Source organism: Bactrocera dorsalis, chromosome 5 (assembly GCF_023373825.1).
Source record: "Bactrocera dorsalis isolate Fly_Bdor chromosome 5, ASM2337382v1, whole genome shotgun sequence".
Classification (NCBI taxonomy): Eukaryota; Metazoa; Arthropoda; class Insecta; order Diptera; family Tephritidae; genus Bactrocera; species Bactrocera dorsalis.
The window spans coordinates 74,506,509-74,523,449 of NC_064307.1; the positions used below are offsets into that span (position 1 = coordinate 74,506,509).

Here is a 16,941-nt window from a genome sequence, read left to right on the forward strand (position 1 = left end):
ACACATATACGCCAACATATTGTTTTATATTTGAATGAATATGTAAAACGTTATATCGCAAATTTATATCAAGATTTCAATTAGAAACGATGTAGCAGTGTATCATTTAATGTTTTGATATGAGTATAGTATATGCAAATATTACCAATTTTAGCATTATGATAAGAAACTAAGAATGCTTATAAAGATTGGAAAGTATTTTACACAGCTCAATTGATGATTCGTATTTGAATATTAAAAGTCGCGAAATTTAAAAATTTGACTCTCCAAGAATATTGATAAACAACCCTTTATTTGAGAGAAAACATGTGGTATTTATTAGGTGTTTTATTAAGTTTTGCATTGTTGCAAAGCTCCGTTTTGTCTCGGAAACTTGATGTAAGTTAAGAGTTGCTACCTGCATGTATGCAAATATATATGTATGTATGTATATATATTTTTTTGCAGCAACGAACTGATGCGGGCTTTCTGGAAATCTGCAGCAATCGCAACGGTGTCAATATTCCCATGCCGGGTTCCTGTACAGGTTTCTTTATTTGCGTCGATGGGAATGCTATAGCCAGCTCGTGTGGCAGCTTTTATCATTTCAATACACAAACCGGACTATGTGATCATCCGTTAAAAGCTAATTGTCAACTTGATTTGTCACAAATCAAAAATATAACATCCCCAACGAATGAAAAGAAGCAAGGTACTCGTTCATCTTTACCTAAACCGAAAACGCCTGCCGAAGTTGTTGCGGATCTGAGTATTGGTCCGATTTGCAAAAACTTGCCGACCGGTACGCTCTTACCAAAATCAGATTCTTGCTCACAATATTACGTGTGTATATTGGAAAGACCCTATCGCCGTACGTGCCCCCCAATGCTTCATTTTAACGCAACAAGAGGATTATGTCAAGACCCAACAATGGCCAAATGCAGTATACAATCGAAAAAAATAACTAAGAAGGAAATCAAACTAATTAATACAGTAGCAACTAATTTAAAGGAATACGACATAGCTAATTTAGATGAACTAGGCAATACCGATAGTACGAAAATGGACACCATATGCATAATGAGCCCAAACGGTACTTTGTTCCCTTTCCAAGATGACTGTAACCGTTTTATTTTCTGTATTAATCACCAAGCTTTGGCGTTGATATGTCCGGAGGGACATCATTTCAGTGTAAGAAATGGGCGTTGCGAATGGCCCTCCATTGCGAAATGCCAATCACACGATTGGTGAAGAACAGATTTATCTGGGCCGGAGCAATTAAACTACTATTTGCCATTATCATTATGTCGGCGAAATAGCCATGTATTATAAAATGAACCTTTTATGAAAAATTTAAATTAATGTAATCGTTAGCTACTAAAATAACGTGACCGAGGAGCATTTTCCCAGATTTCTACCTTTTTTCGAAAAACCGAGAACATCACACTACGTATTACGTAGCAGTACTTAAAATAATTTATAATTGAACATTACGTAATATATTCGAAAAACTTCAGTAATATTGGGAACATTATTTGGTACAGTAAATAAAGCACCCGACCACTGTGTGATTGTTTTCGTTAACATTTTTTTTTTGTTATTTTTACGCTGACTCTATCTAGTGTTAGCTAATTTCTCTTTAAAGACTCATAATTCTTCTTGCATGACCCACATATTACCGATTTGTCCTACATGCCCGTTAGCAGCTTTAAGTACGTACCTTGTGTAAACTCTTATCATAGCACACAGTTGTATCAGGGTTTTGATTGAAAACCTAGTAAACTAACGGTTATTCTTAGCAAACAAGGCTTTTTTAAAGATGTTCCATATTTCTAATTCCTTATGCCTCAGACCAGTGTGTGCCAATTGAACGGTTGTCTTTTAAACATCCTATTCTGTAATAATGAAGGACCCAACAATTTGTAACAAATACAGTTTCAAAATGATAGATATATTTAAGAATTGAACATACATACTTATAATTTTGGTTAGAAAAACCGATTTCCTTGTTAAGTGATAAATATAGCTGAAGATATGCAATTGGCTTTAAACAGTTCAAAAATTTATGGGTAAGCAGTCATATACATATGTACATTTTTATTTTGACTAATAATGCGGAATCTAAAAATGTTGGTATAGTTTGAGAGGAAAAATTGAATTTGAATTTGCTATGTTTATATACAGTATCAAATGGCATTGCCATTCAGACATAATATAACGTAAGACAATAATATTCAGTAAACATCCTTCGGTATGGTAGTAAAAGTATTTAAAATATGTTAGCATCCGAAACTCGTTGGCCAATCACAGACCCCCAAATTATAGTTGAACATTAATAGTGATGGGCAACTACGCCTCACTTCACACTCACACTGGCACACAATATAGTCTGTGCTGCAAGTTTCGATAGCAAAAGAGGTGCCGTCCTGCTGCCCAACGCACCGACCTCCAGTTTCACAATGAGTTCCAGATGGTCCTGCCGACGGACCACTTGGTGGATCTTGAGGCCAGGGACAATTTACATTTCCTGGATAATCGCATTCGCCAGTTACGGAATTAAACAGCAAATTATTGGAGCAAGTAAAAATACTTTCCTTGCCACCAACACAAACCACGAATTTTTGACAATTTCCCTCCAAAATACTAGTGGAACCATCTTTTACATTACAACACAATGGATCGCAATCAGAAGTGTGTTGTGTGGGTCCAGGTATTGTGAAGGTACCGTCAGTTGTGGCTATCGTTGTCTGAGTTGTTGTATCCCAAGCTATTGGTGTAGGTGTTAAGGTTTCAGTTGGAGATGGTGATGAAATAGGATTTGAAGTTGGTTCCAAAGTCGATTGAGTTGGACTTGTTGTATCCCAAACTATTGGTGTTGGTGTTAACGTTTCAGTTGGAGATGGTGATGAATTAGGATTTGAAGTTGGTTCCGGAGTCGATGCAGTTTGCGATGGTGTTTGAGTTGGACTTGTTGTATCCCAAGCTATTGGTGTTGGTGTTAACGTTTCAGTTGGAGATGGTGATGAAATAGGATTTGAAGTTGGTTCCAAAGTCGATTGAGTTGGACTTGTTGTATCCCAAACTATTGGTGTTGGTGTTAACGTTTCAGTTGGAGATGGTGATGAATTAGGATTTGAAGTTGGTTCCGGAGTCGATGCAGTTTGCGATGGTGTTTGAGTTGAACTTGTTGTATCCCAAGCTATTGGTGTAGGTGTTAACGTTTCAGTTGGAGATGGTGATGAAATAGGATTTGAAGTTGGTTCCGGAGTTGATCGAGTTGGACTTGTTGTATCCCAAACTATTGGTGTTGGTGTTAACGTTTCAGTTGGAGATGGTGATGAATTAGGATTTGACGTTGGTTCCGGGGTTTGCGATGGTGATTGAGTTGAACTCGATGTATCGCAAGCTATAGGTGTTGGTGTTATCGTTTGAGCAGGAGTTTGTGATGGGTTTGGATTAGACGTTGGTTCCGGGCTAATTGGATTCGATGGAGTTGGTGTTATCGTTTGAGCAGGGGTTGGTGATGGGCTTGGATTAGACGTTGGTTTCGGACTAATTGGATTCGTTGGAGTTTGTGATGATGATTGAGTTGGACTTGATGAATCGCAAGCTATTGGTGTTGGAGTTATCGTTTGAGAAGATGTTGGTGATGAGTTTGGATTAGACGTTGATTCCGGTGTCGATGGAGTTTGAGATGGTGTTTGAGTTGAACTTGTTGTATCCCAAGCTATTGGTGTAGGTGTTAACGTTTCAGTTGGAGATGGTGATGAAATAGGATTTGAAGTTGGTTCCGGAGTTGATCGAGTTGGACTTGTTGTATCCCAAACTATTGGTGTTGGTGTTAACGTTTCAGTTGGAGATGGTGATGAATTAGGATTTGACGTTGGTTCCGGGGTTTGCGATGGTGATTGAGTTGGACTTGATGTATAGCAAGCTATTGGTGTTGGTGTTATCGTTTGAGAAGATGTTGGTGATGAGTTTGGATTAGACGTTGATTCGGGTGTCGATGGAGTTTGAGATGGTGATTGAGTTGGAGTTGTTGTATCCCAAGCTATTGGTGTTGGTGATATCGTTTGAGCAGGGGTCGGTGATGGGTTTGGATTAGACGTTGGTTCCGGACTAATTGGATTCGATGGAGTTTGCGATGGTGATTGTGTTGGACTTGATGTATCGCAAGCTATTGGTGTTGGTGTTATCATTTGAGAAGATGTTGGTGATGAGTTTGGATTAGACGTTGATTCCGGAGTCGATGGAGTTTGCGATGATGATTGAGTTGGACTTGATGTATCGCAAGTTGTTATTGCTGGTGTTACAGTTTGAGTAGGGGTCGGTGATGAATTAGGATTTGACGTTGATTCCGGAGTCGATGGAGTTTGAGATGGTGATTGAGTTGGAGTTGTTGTATCCCAAGCTATTGGTGTTGGTGTTATCGTTTGAGCAGGAGTTGGTGATGGGTTTGGATTTGACGTTGTTTCCGGAGTCGATGGAGTTTGAGATGGTGATTGAGTTGGAGTTGTTGTATCCCAAGCTATTGGTGTTGGTGTTCTCGTTTGAGCAGGGGTCGGTGATGAATTAGGATTTGACGTTGATTCCGGAGTCGATGGAGTTTGCGATGGTGACTGAGTTGAACTCGATGTATTGCAAGCCATTGGTGTTGGTGTTATAGTTTGAGCAGGGGTTGGTGATGGGTTTGGATTTGACGTTGTTTCCGGAGTCGATGGAGTTTGAGATGGTAATTGAGTTGGAGTTGTTGTATCCCAAGCTATTGGTGTTGGTGATGGGTTTGGATTTGACGTTGTTTCCGGAGTCGATTGAGTTTGAGATGGTGATTGAGTTGGAGTTGTTGTATCCCAAACTATTGGTGTTGGTGTTACAGTTTGAGTAGGGGTGGGTGATGGGTTTGGATTTGACGTTGGTTCCGGAGTAATTTGATTTGAATGAGTTTGGGAGGATGATTGGATTGGAGTATTGCAAGGCGTTGAAGTTGTAGAAGGACTTATAGTAGGTGCTGTTGGAGTGATATCTGAATTACATCCTGGACAACACACACTGCAGTCACATTCGCAAGTGGTTTTTAGAAAGGAAGACCTTTCTTTGAAGCAACCAGCGCGTGATGGATAATCACATACTTCATCTTGAGCATTAAATGCTAATCCACTAGGACAATTCTGAACACGTCCGAATGATGTATTAATACAATGCACAAATTTAGAACAATCGGTTTGGTGAGCTAACCTTTTTCCTATCACCTCTTTGATACATCGCGTTTCTTTCACGTTACCTCCTTCTGCAGCTAGCACAAAAATAGCTAGCGTTATCACTGCAATAACAATCCGGTCACTTTTACGGAAAACTTATAAGTAGAGCAATATTAAACAAACCTCTTAACATCCTTATATATTAAATTTAGTTCAGCAAAATATACTTCCTTGGCAGAAGGCAAACCTTTATTGCTTCATATAGGGCCAAATTCCATTTATATACTGGTCGGAAAATATTGTTTAACTCTAATTAAATTAGAGTTGTTTGTAATTGCACCCAACGAGGATGCATGTATTGCGTACATTCAGGTATGTACATACAATATACAATGGCCAACATTATTTTATCGAACCTTATCGAGATTGCAACGAGCAGCATCAAAGATTGATATCATAATGTCAATTGTTTTTTGCAACTCATTGATAATATCTGCAATGACACAATGCCTTTTAATAGTTTAGCATCTTCTTGGCGAAAATTGTCTTAATTACTCTTTTAACGTTGGTTAAATTTTTTATGTAATTCCTCCTATTTGGCACAGTTTTCTGTTATCCTAAGTTATCTCAAACTCGTCTGATGGCAACATATTTTAAATACATTGGATCATTTCACTAATTCTCGTTATTTTCGCGATTTTTTTAAAGAAAAATTATGAGTCGTTTTAAATAAATTCTGCATAATAAAATGTTGGATTTATATCTTTAATCTCTTAATATAATCATCGTTCTGTAATGCTGCAATACATATATTGTTTAACATGTAATAAAAAAGAATTGCAGCAGAGGAAAATTAGGTAGAACTTGGCCAATCGCAAACATTAAGTACTGAATTAAAAACTAAGCCCGAAGGGCATGGCCTTTCAATTCCACATTCACACTGACAAACTATGTAACCATTTGATTCAGAATCAGGAAACATGGCGCCGTCTGGCTGATTTTCACATACTCCTTTATTGTTGCATGTAGTACCAGATGGCCCAGTCGCTGGGCCACTTAGTGTGGTAGATGTGGATTCAGTGGTTATATCAGAAGTAGTTGACGATGGAGTTGAAGCCGACGAACTTAATGGCGTTGACGTTGTACCCTCAGTGGTTATATCAGAAGTAGTTGACGATGGAGTTGAAGACGACGAACTTGATGGCGTTGATGTTGTACACTCAGTGGTTATATCAGAGGTTGTTGACGATGGGGTTGAAGCCGACGAACTTAATGGCGTTGACGTTGTACCCTCAGTGGTTATATCAGAAGTTGTAGACGATGGGGTTGAAGACGACGAACTTGATGGCGTTGTTGTTGTACTTTTTGTAGTTATATCTGTTGGTGAGCTAGAAGTTCCCGGCGCATCTGTACTATCTAGAGGCCAATCGCAAACATTAAGTACTGAATTAAAAACTAAGCCAGAGGGGCAAGGCATTGCTATTTCACATTCGCACTGACACACTATGTAACCATTTGATCCAGAATCAGGAAACATGGCGCCATCAGCCTGGTTTTCACATACTCCTTTGTCATTGCACGTAGATCCTGACGGTCCAGTAGCTGGACCACTTAGTTCCTGAATTAATGATATCCCATGAGTTTGGCGAAGATCATCTATTACATTATTTCCATTGGCATATAAGACACACAATAAAACTCCAAATATTACTACAAATATAAATTAAATTTTATAGTCCAATCCTGAGATCTTGATAAAAATAAACCATCGTTCATACCGTTTCGCATTTCTATTGTCCTTAATTGTGTATTGAAGATGTTAAGCGACCCAGAAATCTTTGTAGACTGATTACTTTGCCAATAAGTTACTACGTAATAAATATTAAACTTGCTCAGAGTATAGAAACAATTAAAAAAGTTTCAGATGTATATCAAGCTTCTAAAAATCACCGCCCTTTCATTAAGTATAAGTATACAGTTTATAACCACATTTCCTGCTGAATGAGATATACTCTTATATATATGAAAAATTTAATGCACTTTTGGTAAGTGCAGATGGATATCTTTTCAAGAGAATTATGGACTTGCATACTTACTTATATTCGAAAAGCACTGTTTAATTTTTAGTCAAAAATATTTTCATGTATAATTGTACAAATATATGCCGAACCTTAACGTTGAAAATAACATAAACGACTTAAAATATTTTTTAAGCATTTTTTATATATTTACAAAAATAATTTATTTTAATAAGACCGTAATCAAGAACACTAACTAATGGCTGTGATTTGAAATAACCTGGCGATATCGGAGAAATTAAATAAATCTTCGAATTATTTATTGTAACTATGAAAAAATTATTTAAGTCGATTATATTATTTTCACAGTAAGGGTTTGATATTCATATATAAATGGGTGTACATACAGTGTACAATATGTGCAATAATTAAGACTATCTTATCATTAATGGCGAAATCAATTTGGAAAGATTTAGGTTAATGCTGAAAATATAAACATATAGTAAAATTATGTTGAAAATTATTTATCATTCAATTTTGAAATAATTTCCCTACTTATAGTTATATTTTAGATAGTTACTACAGAATAGTTCTTCACATCTGCTCCGCCAAAATTTTTTAATTAAAGAATATTGCTACATTGCTTTAAGTTAAAATTTTCAAAAATGTGGAGGGAATGGTCGATTAATATATGTATGTCTGTGTCAATTCATTTTATTAAGCATAGCGTGATAAGACTGTACGATGGTACAGACTTACCTTAACCCTTGCCTATACCCAGTAAAATGATTTTGATCCTTAAATTCTCATATAATGTACCTGATATAATGAATTTAATAGCTCTGAACTTCCAATAAGTAAATGAGTATACACAGGCAGAGACAATCACTATAAAGAAACCACGGTTGTGAATTTTTCATTATGTTTCAAATGCTTGACTAACATTGGTTTCTAATTAACCGAAAAGTTACCAGTTACTTTTTATTTAAATTTGGGGAAATTTATGCATACTCATTTTCTTGGTGATAAAATACACATGCCAATTTAATTTACTTTTCATTTTCATAGAACTCACTGAAGTAAAAAATTCTAATTAGTAAAGATGGCAACAGAGATTGTGGTGTGTTCAATTAATTCTGCGAGATTTTATAACTGATAACATTGAGGCCGATAAGGCAATCATTTATACAAATGACTTTGTATTACAATCACGGTGGATTCCTTGTATGCCCATTCGACATTCGGCTCCCCGCTTGGTTAGTAAGGTTCGGGTTAGCTGCCATAGAAGTTATCTAACGGTAGGTCCAAGAGACGTGCTGTTTCGAAGGGGTCGAGATATTGGGAGATAGTCGTTAAATTAAGAGGATTTGTTTAAAAAGGTGGTTAGAGTCATGGGAGTCAAAACAAACGGTTTTTGGTTATCGCTAAATATGGTAATGGTACGAGTCTCAATCTCTGCAGCAGTATATCAAGGCAGTGTAAGTATCAGCTGAGTATCTGCAGAAAAACAATAAAATCGCAACATTGGTAAGGTTATTTACTTCCTCGTATATGGGATGTGCTGATCCCATATCTCTCTTTTCCGTGCAGTAAAGATATTTTAGACGTGGTTTTTATACTATGGCAACCAAAACTTGGTAGGCAACCCATTTTTGATACACAGGTACATAGTTACCGAATATTTGTACCCCAGCACATCAAATTGACTTTTGATCGAAAATATTGGTCAATATGTGAGATATATAATGGAAATTCAGGGATAATCATCTCTGACAATGATATGTCGGTATGTAAAAAATTGGTTCAATCGGACTAATACTTCTCTTAGATTTTGGAACTTCCCGGTGACTTTGTGCCGTATATATCGATCAATATGTGAGTTATCTCAATGAAAATGAGAGAGTGTGTGCCAAAATATTTCCCTGGATTTGATTCTTGCAATTTACAAGATATGAAATGTTCGGTTGCACCCACTTAGCCCTTTATTATTATTATTATTTTTTTGTTTCTTAATATCATGGTCACTTCTGTTTTGTCCTGTAAACAAGTAGTCAGAAGTGTTAATGGACAATGCTAAGCCAGAGAACATCAAAAAACGATCGACTAAGAACGATAGTCTAACAAAAAATGTTAATCAACAGTGATAGTAACAGCAATAATGTGACTGCGCAGCTTTAAAAATATACAAACGCTTTTAGGTACAATTATGAGAGAATGTGCAGTGTACTCTGCTAAGGCAATTTCTATATGCACGGACGCTTAACTAAAAGGAACTATAAACAATGGCGGCGGTAATAGGAGGTGACAACTGATGATATTCGCTCTTGATAATATCAACGACATCTATTGGCAGCTAGAAGATCTTACAGCGATGCAGTGGCCACTGAACTTTTTTGTTAGTTTTATATATGCATATACATATATATACCTATATATATATATATCGTCACCTAAAATGCAAAATAACGTAACAACATTTTCGGAAATTTACAGGAGAAAGAATGAAACACATTATAAAATGGAACATGAGTTAAACAAAATTTAAATATTGATAAAAACTGGGTTATATCTGATAGCACAACCTTAAAATGTAATAGATATGTACTTATATGTATGTAATTTGAAGTAGTGGGTCGTAATCAATGAAACACTCAATTTCGAATTTTTTGATCATACGTTATTTTTCATTTTAGGTGACGATATATACATACATACATACATATATATATACGGAATGTTAATGTAAAGTGGAGAGCAACAGAAATAAAGTGGCTGCGCAACTATTAAACTTTTGCAAGCACACGTAGTCATATGTATGTGCTATGGAAATGTATACACACTCATACACTGGTACACACAATTACGTAGAGCAGGGCCTACGCCGTATTATAATATAATTTTTTAACTTTAGTAATTTTCAACAGGACTTACCTCACTTAATGCTCTAAAGTGCACTCTGCTCCCCATATACATACATAGGTGCACCCACCTACATATGTACATTTGATATACTCCATCTGGCAGTGTGCCGCTGGCTCCTACTGCCACAAATCACTATAAACACATATAATACACAACTAATAACGCCCGATCACATTTTTCACTATTAAACGATTAAAATCCCGAACTACTACCTCACTTCACTAAAAACACTACAAATTGCAGCTTTAATACCTAAAATAATTGCACTTTTCACCGAGCTGCTGCAAATTGAACCGACGCAAGCGAGAATCTAGGAAATGTATGTTTAAAATGGCGGCGGAAATTAAGAACGACCAATGATATTCGAGCTTTTAAAAAGCTCTGTAGACACTAAACCGATTCAGTACCTAGTACAGGGTGTCATAGGTTTTCAAAGTACTTCTAAAAAAATAGATATGTAAAATAAATATAATTTCAAATGGTTTTCGTACGATTGGCTTGTTATTTAGATTTCATTAAACTAATAGCAATCACACTTCTGATTTTTCCTGTATATTGGCTAGATACTTTTCAGTGGTCAGACTGTTGTCAGCAGATGACACTACACCTTATAAAATACCACCCTTGTTGGTCGTATGAATGAAGATGGATCACCGCAAACCATAAAATAGTTATTAGATAATTAAAAATAATTTTTGTCAGCGAAATATTATCCATTTTTGAATGTTTTAGCTCTTAATAAACAAAAATAATAACATGTGTGCATTAGATAATTTTAAAGGATAATAGGTGCGCCATCTGTTGGTCATGTTTATGAACGAGATATCCACTTATGTGAGTGCATATTTGTGAACCCTGTAGTTTTGAATCTTGAATAGCATCATTCTTAATTTCCGCCGCCATTTCGATCATACGTTTCCTTATATCGCGTTCGTGTAAGTGACTTATGCAGCAGCTCGGTGAAAAGTGATATTAATTTAAGAATTAAGCTGCAATTAAGGAGTTCTTAGTAGAATTAGGTTGAAGTTCGCCAATTTAATCGTTTTAAAGTAAAAAAAGTTATCGGGCGTTGTTATTTGTGTTGTAAAATTGAAAGTGAAAATTAGTGAGTGCAAAAGCTGAGCGTCAATTTAGAAAAGTGAAATTAGTTTAAGAATTAAGCTGGAATTAAGGAGTTTTTAGTAAAATTACGTTGAATTTCGTCAATTTTACCGTTTTAAAATAAAAAAATAATCGTGCGTTGTTATTTGTGTAGTAAAAGTGAAAGTGAAAATTAGTGAGTGCAAAAGCTGGGTGCCGAACGTCGGGGCAGGCAGAGCTCTGCCAGTGGTTGGGCATAAAATGTTATATTAATGGAAAAAATGTATTAGAAGTATGGAAACGAGTTTAGAGTACGGAAGTGTATCAATTTATTGTAGAAATGTGATACGAAGTTAAATAAAATGTGGTAAGTGATTATAAAATATTAAAATATAAAATAAAATAGTTTTTTTTATGGCATATTTATGCAGAAATGTGCCTTTTAGTGGCAAGCTATTGTACATTTATTTTAAATTAAAGATACATTTTTATCTTGAATATATATATGCCTATGCATATGTGCATACATAAGCTTTCCAAAGGATATATAAAATTTAAAAGATTTAGTTGCCACGGTATCAGTCAAGATCCTTCTAACTGCCAACAGATGACGCAGTAATTTTTAACAATGAATATCTCTGTATGCCTCTCTGACAACGATATGTCTGTATGTCAAAAATGGATTGAATCGAGCCAATACTTTCCTTAGCCCCATATACCTAATATACAGACTTTCGAGCTTCCTGGAAACTTTGTACCGCATATATCGATCAATATGTGAGTTATTTCAATGTGTGAGAGAGCGTGTTGTTCGCATAAGAGTGTATCTTTGTGTCTAAAGTAGATAAGCCCCTATATAACTATCTAGTATCAGGATTTTCGAACATCCCTGGCTTTGATATTAGCAATAACCAAGACTCCAACAAGCTAGAAGTCCAGCATCACGAATTCGTTACAATAACAAACCCAGAATACTCAATTATACTGCATTTACAATTTTAATTTTAAATGAACAAATTTTTCGATTTATTAATGTTAACAGACTACTGCTTATAATAAAGTGAATTCATTGACTGTACACAATATTCAAAGATATGGTTATCAAAACACATGTTATTACATGTAATGCATCTTTTAAATTAACGACGCTAAATCTCTCTATGCATATAGAATTTGTATATATTATAAATTAAGTAATACTATAGATTATAGATTAGAATTCATGAAACACCGCAGTAATTGTTAAATAAACAGGGGATTTAACCCGTAATCAATTTAATGCACTGTGTCCAGTAAAAATCTTTGAAAATAGATTTAAAAAATATATCTCAAAGTAGCGGTTGCTGAACTTGAAATGTATCTTATATTCAACCATAATTTGGCCGCGCATGTTAGTAATTAAGTAAATATTTATTATTATATCAAATACAACGTTATACATTTTTATATTCCATTTCAATTATTTTTCTTTGTGTTTAATGTTAGTATTTAATATTTTCGCATGATAATAGTATATTCAAAGGGTATATTCATACAAATTTATTAGTTAAGAATGATTACAACAATTCTTTTAAGAATTCATAATTTGTATTATACATATTTTATCTTGCATTAATAATTCTTCATTTCAACTAAATTCACCAAGTAATAACACTGTTTTTATTTTTATTGTTCAATTCTAAATTGTACACGCTACAGAAAAAAAATGCTTGCATTTATTGAGTAACTTAAACTTATGGCCCAAACAAATACTTCCTCTTTTGATCATCGATGTACTCTTGAGTGGATAATTGTATAGCACGTTGTAACATTTCTGATTCGCTTAACTGGCCAAAACCTGCTAAAGCAAAAAAGCACTAAGCTTTTTTAAACCTTTAAAAATTAAATTACTTTACTAACCATCTGCTGCATACGAAGCTTCCAAAAGCTCTTGATAAAAGTTTGAAGATTCTTGATTGTCGACAGATTGGTTTGAGCTCTCAGTTGAAGTTTTTGACAATGGTAAGGTACATTTTGAAGTAGATGCCGATAGCATATCCAATAAATTATCACGTGCATTCAGAAAATCCTTTTCGGGAGTTGTAGTGCACGATTGCTTTGAAGTGCAAGGCTGCTGCTCACCCTCTGGAGTATGTGATCGCGACTTTATTGGCATCATAGGTGGATCCCCCTCACTTTCATATTTCGGACTTTTTCCTATCCCACGAGTAGATGCCGCAACACTACAAAAAGTTAATATTTTAAACCAACGCTATTGATACCGATTCCATTAAAATTAGCAGTTCTAAAAATCCTTACCCCTTTCCTTTTGCCACGACCACCGGTTCACGACGTCGTTTTTTCGCACCAGTCCGCAAATTAGCACTACGCTTTTTCAATACCTTCATACTCCCAGTACTATTACCCACACTGCCCATTCCGATTGAGCTGGTACTACTTATATCCGTATCATCACTATCTAATTCCCAATCACCGACGGAATGTGGAGACGTTATATTTTTATTTACACTGTGAGTTATTAGATTTAATGATTTCGGGGACAAGCCACGATTATGCTCCAAAACTGGTGGTGTATCTGTCGAATCGACGCTTGAACTTAAGTTGCGCTCAAATGTTTTTGTTGTAGAGTCAGTATGAGTCGCCTTCTCAATGTCAGTATGTACAGAATTGTTACTGCAGTTGCTGGTGTTAGTATTTAAATCACTAGAATTATTGTGTTGAACAGAATATTTGGAAGGTGATGCTTCCGAATCTGAAGCAATTTCAGCAGATGTTACAGTAGCTGATGTGGATGCCGCAGTAGCGTTAATACGACTTTTTTGCAAATTTTCTCGGCACCACTGCAAATAAGATTCTCGTGCAATTTGTTCTTCTATAGCCTCATTCGTAGCTTCCCAATCAGTTGTTTTCAGTTTATCTTCAAACATTGTCTATTATCATTAAAGGGCCGAAAAATTTATTAAATGAAGAAATTAAAGGAATTATTTTACACATTTTTTTTACCTGTTCAATTTCCATTTGTTCGCTCAAGAGTACAGCTTCTTTCGTTTGAAGGTCAGGCTTATGACCAGCTAAGCCTAAACCAACACCCACAGTCGCATTATATGGATCAAGAATCGCATTATAATGCGAACCTCGTTGATAGGATAGACGCAGTGGTGCATAACCCTTATTCAATTGCTCCGAATTGAAAATATTTATGGGAGCTAAGTCAATTTAAATATTTTATTAAAATAAATCAAAGTTATTCAATATATACCTACTTGGCTTGTATGAATATACTTCAACTGGACGATTATATATTTCCGACATAGCTTGTATTTCTATATGATTACCATGAGAATCCTTTCGCCGTTTTCGTTTAATGTAACTATTTATATCTTCAGTGACAAAGTGTGAAAAATATTCTCGATTTTTGTACTAAAAATTAAAAGAAAATTGCAATGACTTGCTGGAAATATGATTCAATTACGGCTTACAATGTAATCCATCGTATGCTGGCGGACTACATCGTGCATTTCCTCATCACCGTAAATTTGTAAGGAGATAGATCGAAATAAACAAGCACCGTCTTCCTCAACTGATCGGAGCTCGTATCCACGTCCAGCCATACATTTTGCAAACTGTTCATCGCGTTGCTGCCACTCATCGGCAGTAATAGCATCTTCTTTGGGCCTCAAGTGCTCGTCACCACTATTATATCCAGAATATGTTTCTTCGACTGCTTTCAGCAAGTTAGCCGCTGCTTGTGTAGTCAATGTTGATGATTTGGGACTTTGACAACTACGTACCACTGATCCGGAACCCAATTGATCAGCTGAACTTTCGACCGTTTCAGCTGTCTGCGGTGTACTGGCATTAGTACCCATTCCATTTTTTCCCACGGGAGTGTTAACATTATTGTTAACAGCAACTGTACTTGAAGATACATTACTATGAACATGCGGGCTGCTACATTTGTTGGAGCCTGTGTTATTTGAAACGCTTACTGTGGAAAGTTTTTCTCTTTCTACGCGTTCCCGTTTATGTAGGTGGTCATGGTGATCTCGACGCTTAGAACGTGAGCTATTAAAAAAAAAAAAAACAAATCGCATAACTGAAAAAATAACTAATTTGCGTATTATTTTTATCTACCTTTTATGTGGGCTCCGACGATGACGGGCTATGTCGTCGAAAATTTCAACTCTCCGCTGAGGGCTCTGAATTTATGAAAGATAAATGAAAATGTAATAAATTTTTATTATGTTATGTTGTTGTTTTTTGTCACAATATATTAAAAAGCATGTGTAAAATGTACCTGCCCAGCCCGACATTGAGCATGTGTATTAGCACTTCGAGTACTGTTTTGATTATGACTGTTGATTGATTCAACCGCATTATGGCCAAGTCCATGAGTATGAGTTCCATGTGGATGTGGAGTATGTGAATGACTATGGCTATGAGTTTCTTTCTTTTCGTCCGAAGCCGATCGTTTCTGCGTTGGTGAAATTATAGGCTTTATAGTCATTGTAGCTTTTTATTTTGTTAATAACTATTTAAAACTGTGAAAGTTGAAGAAGTTTCCAGTATATTTGTCTATTTATAGTACTCTTTCCATGAGTATACTTCACAGTAATGGCTACGTAACACTATTGTTGTTGCAGTTGTTATTTTAACGAATAATGCACTTTGGTATTTCCGTTTTGTATAGTTTTAATTTGCAATTATTCCTTTTTTACGCTCTTAAACTTAGCGTCATAATAATGATGTATGTATTACGTTATTGCAAAATTAACACTTCTTTCTTGGTTTACTATGGACAACACATATCAACCACTCAAAAGTCACTCGTTAGGTTAAATCCTCATTTTATTCACAGGTGATCGAAATTACGCCTTTGTTCACTAAACCATATGCATGCACATATAACACTTAAGACTGGGCTGAAAAACTCTAGCTTTTTTTAAATTGTATGCAATATTGTAGAAGGAACTAGAATTTTTAATGGATTGATTTGCTAATAATTTTTGCTCGTTTTAACGTGATTTTAGAAGTTTAGTGGCAAAGAAAATTTTTTCAATATACTATTTCTTTCACTTAGTTTTCTATTTTCTGTGTTTTATTATTCTGTTTTGCCTTCGTATTTCCACGCAGCTGTGTTTATACTGTATTAGCCTTGCCACTGTAACGCTATTTGATTAAAATAAAATTATTGGCAGCACTGTAAGTGTTATTAAATAGTGCAAATTGAAATCAATTTAATATTGTACATAGTAATAGCAGAGAACGTATATTTATAAATATTATTATTATTATATTATAAATATACGTTCTCTAGTAATAATATGATGTAGTCAATGCCATTTCTCAAGAGCTAGGGCTTAAAGTTATCGGAAACCATGCAATGTAGTGGAAAATAACCGTATTATATTAATACAATGAGACTCTTCCGATCTTATTTTTAGCACTTACCACAACAGCTCTTACATTAAAAACTTTTCTAATACCTTAAAACTTTTAAATATTTTTTTTTTGCATAGTGATGTGCTTTAATAAAATCTTGGGCTCAGTTAATACACTTTTTGAAGCGGAAACTAGATACAGATCAACATTTTAGTAAATCATAAAACTATCGTTAACTTTTAATTTACTCACCAACAAATTAATTTTTTGTTAGTATTCGTTTGTTATCTTTTTAATTTTTGCTTTTCTAACTTAACTTGTTTATCTAATCTATCAGTGTTGCCTTATAAAATATATGCACA

General features: G+C 35.2%; 4 protein-coding genes across 5 annotated transcripts; 1 reads left to right on the top strand and 3 right to left on the bottom strand.

Moving 5' to 3' along the window:
• Positions 1 to 125: 125 nt before the first annotated feature.
• Positions 126 to 1,545, top strand: LOC105227397 (probable chitinase 10). The gene is made up of 2 exons (XM_011206720.3): positions 126 to 378; positions 448 to 1,545. The coding sequence occupies exons 1-2, from the start codon at positions 307 to 309 to the stop codon at positions 1,228 to 1,230; spliced, it is 855 nt and encodes a 284-aa protein (XP_011205022.2). The 5' UTR covers positions 126 to 306; the 3' UTR covers positions 1,231 to 1,545.
• A 364-nt stretch (positions 1,546 to 1,909) lies between these two features.
• LOC105227442 (mucin-2) lies at positions 1,910 to 5,508 on the bottom strand. The gene is made up of 2 exons (XM_049458033.1): positions 5,361 to 5,508; positions 1,910 to 5,299 (listed from the first exon to the last, which is right to left on the bottom strand). Exons 1-2 carry the CDS (start codon positions 5,368 to 5,370, stop codon positions 2,259 to 2,261), a joined length of 3,051 nt encoding a protein of 1,016 aa, XP_049313990.1. The 5' UTR covers positions 5,371 to 5,508; the 3' UTR covers positions 1,910 to 2,258.
• Positions 5,509 to 5,928: 420 nt separating this feature from the next.
• LOC125778784 (putative protein TPRXL) lies at positions 5,929 to 7,159 on the bottom strand. Its single transcript, XM_049458034.1, has 2 exons — positions 6,956 to 7,159; positions 5,929 to 6,887 (listed from the first exon to the last, which is right to left on the bottom strand). The coding sequence occupies exons 1-2, from the start codon at positions 6,963 to 6,965 to the stop codon at positions 6,031 to 6,033; spliced, it is 867 nt and encodes a 288-aa protein (XP_049313991.1). The 5' UTR covers positions 6,966 to 7,159; the 3' UTR covers positions 5,929 to 6,030.
• Positions 7,160 to 12,829: 5,670 nt separating this feature from the next.
• LOC105227399 (uncharacterized) lies at positions 12,830 to 16,338 on the bottom strand. 2 transcript variants are annotated; one of them, XM_011206723.4, is made up of 8 exons: positions 15,495 to 16,338; positions 15,332 to 15,396; positions 14,677 to 15,262; positions 14,461 to 14,617; positions 14,201 to 14,403; positions 13,496 to 14,127; positions 13,097 to 13,419; positions 12,830 to 13,034 (listed from the first exon to the last, which is right to left on the bottom strand). In XM_011206723.4, exons 1-8 carry the CDS (start codon positions 15,702 to 15,704, stop codon positions 12,931 to 12,933), a joined length of 2,280 nt encoding a protein of 759 aa, XP_011205025.1. In that variant the 5' UTR covers positions 15,705 to 16,338; the 3' UTR covers positions 12,830 to 12,930. The 2 variants fall into 2 exon arrangements, with proteins under 2 accessions (XP_011205025.1, XP_011205024.1); XM_011206722.4 differs by having other exon boundaries at positions 12,830 to 13,037; positions 15,495 to 16,324.
• Between the last annotated feature and the right edge of the window lie 603 nt (positions 16,339 to 16,941).

Coding starts and splice junctions, on each gene's coding strand:
- LOC105227397 (XM_011206720.3), top strand. CDS start 307: ATGTGGTATTTATTAGGTGTTTTATTAAGTTTTGCATTGTTGCAAAGC. Junction 379..447: donor TTTTGTCTCGGAAACTTGAT/GTAAGTTAAGAG, acceptor ATTTTTTTGCAG/CAACGAACTGATGCGGGCTT.
- LOC105227399 (XM_011206722.4), bottom strand. CDS start 15,704: ATGACTATAAAGCCTATAATTTCACCAACGCAGAAACGATCGGCTTCG. Junction 14,404..14,460: donor AGTATATTCATACAAGCCAA/GTAGGTATATAT, acceptor AAATTGACTTAG/CTCCCATAAATATTTTCAAT. Junction 14,128..14,200: donor AACAAATGGAAATTGAACAG/GTAAAAAAAATG, acceptor TAATGATAATAG/ACAATGTTTGAAGATAAACT.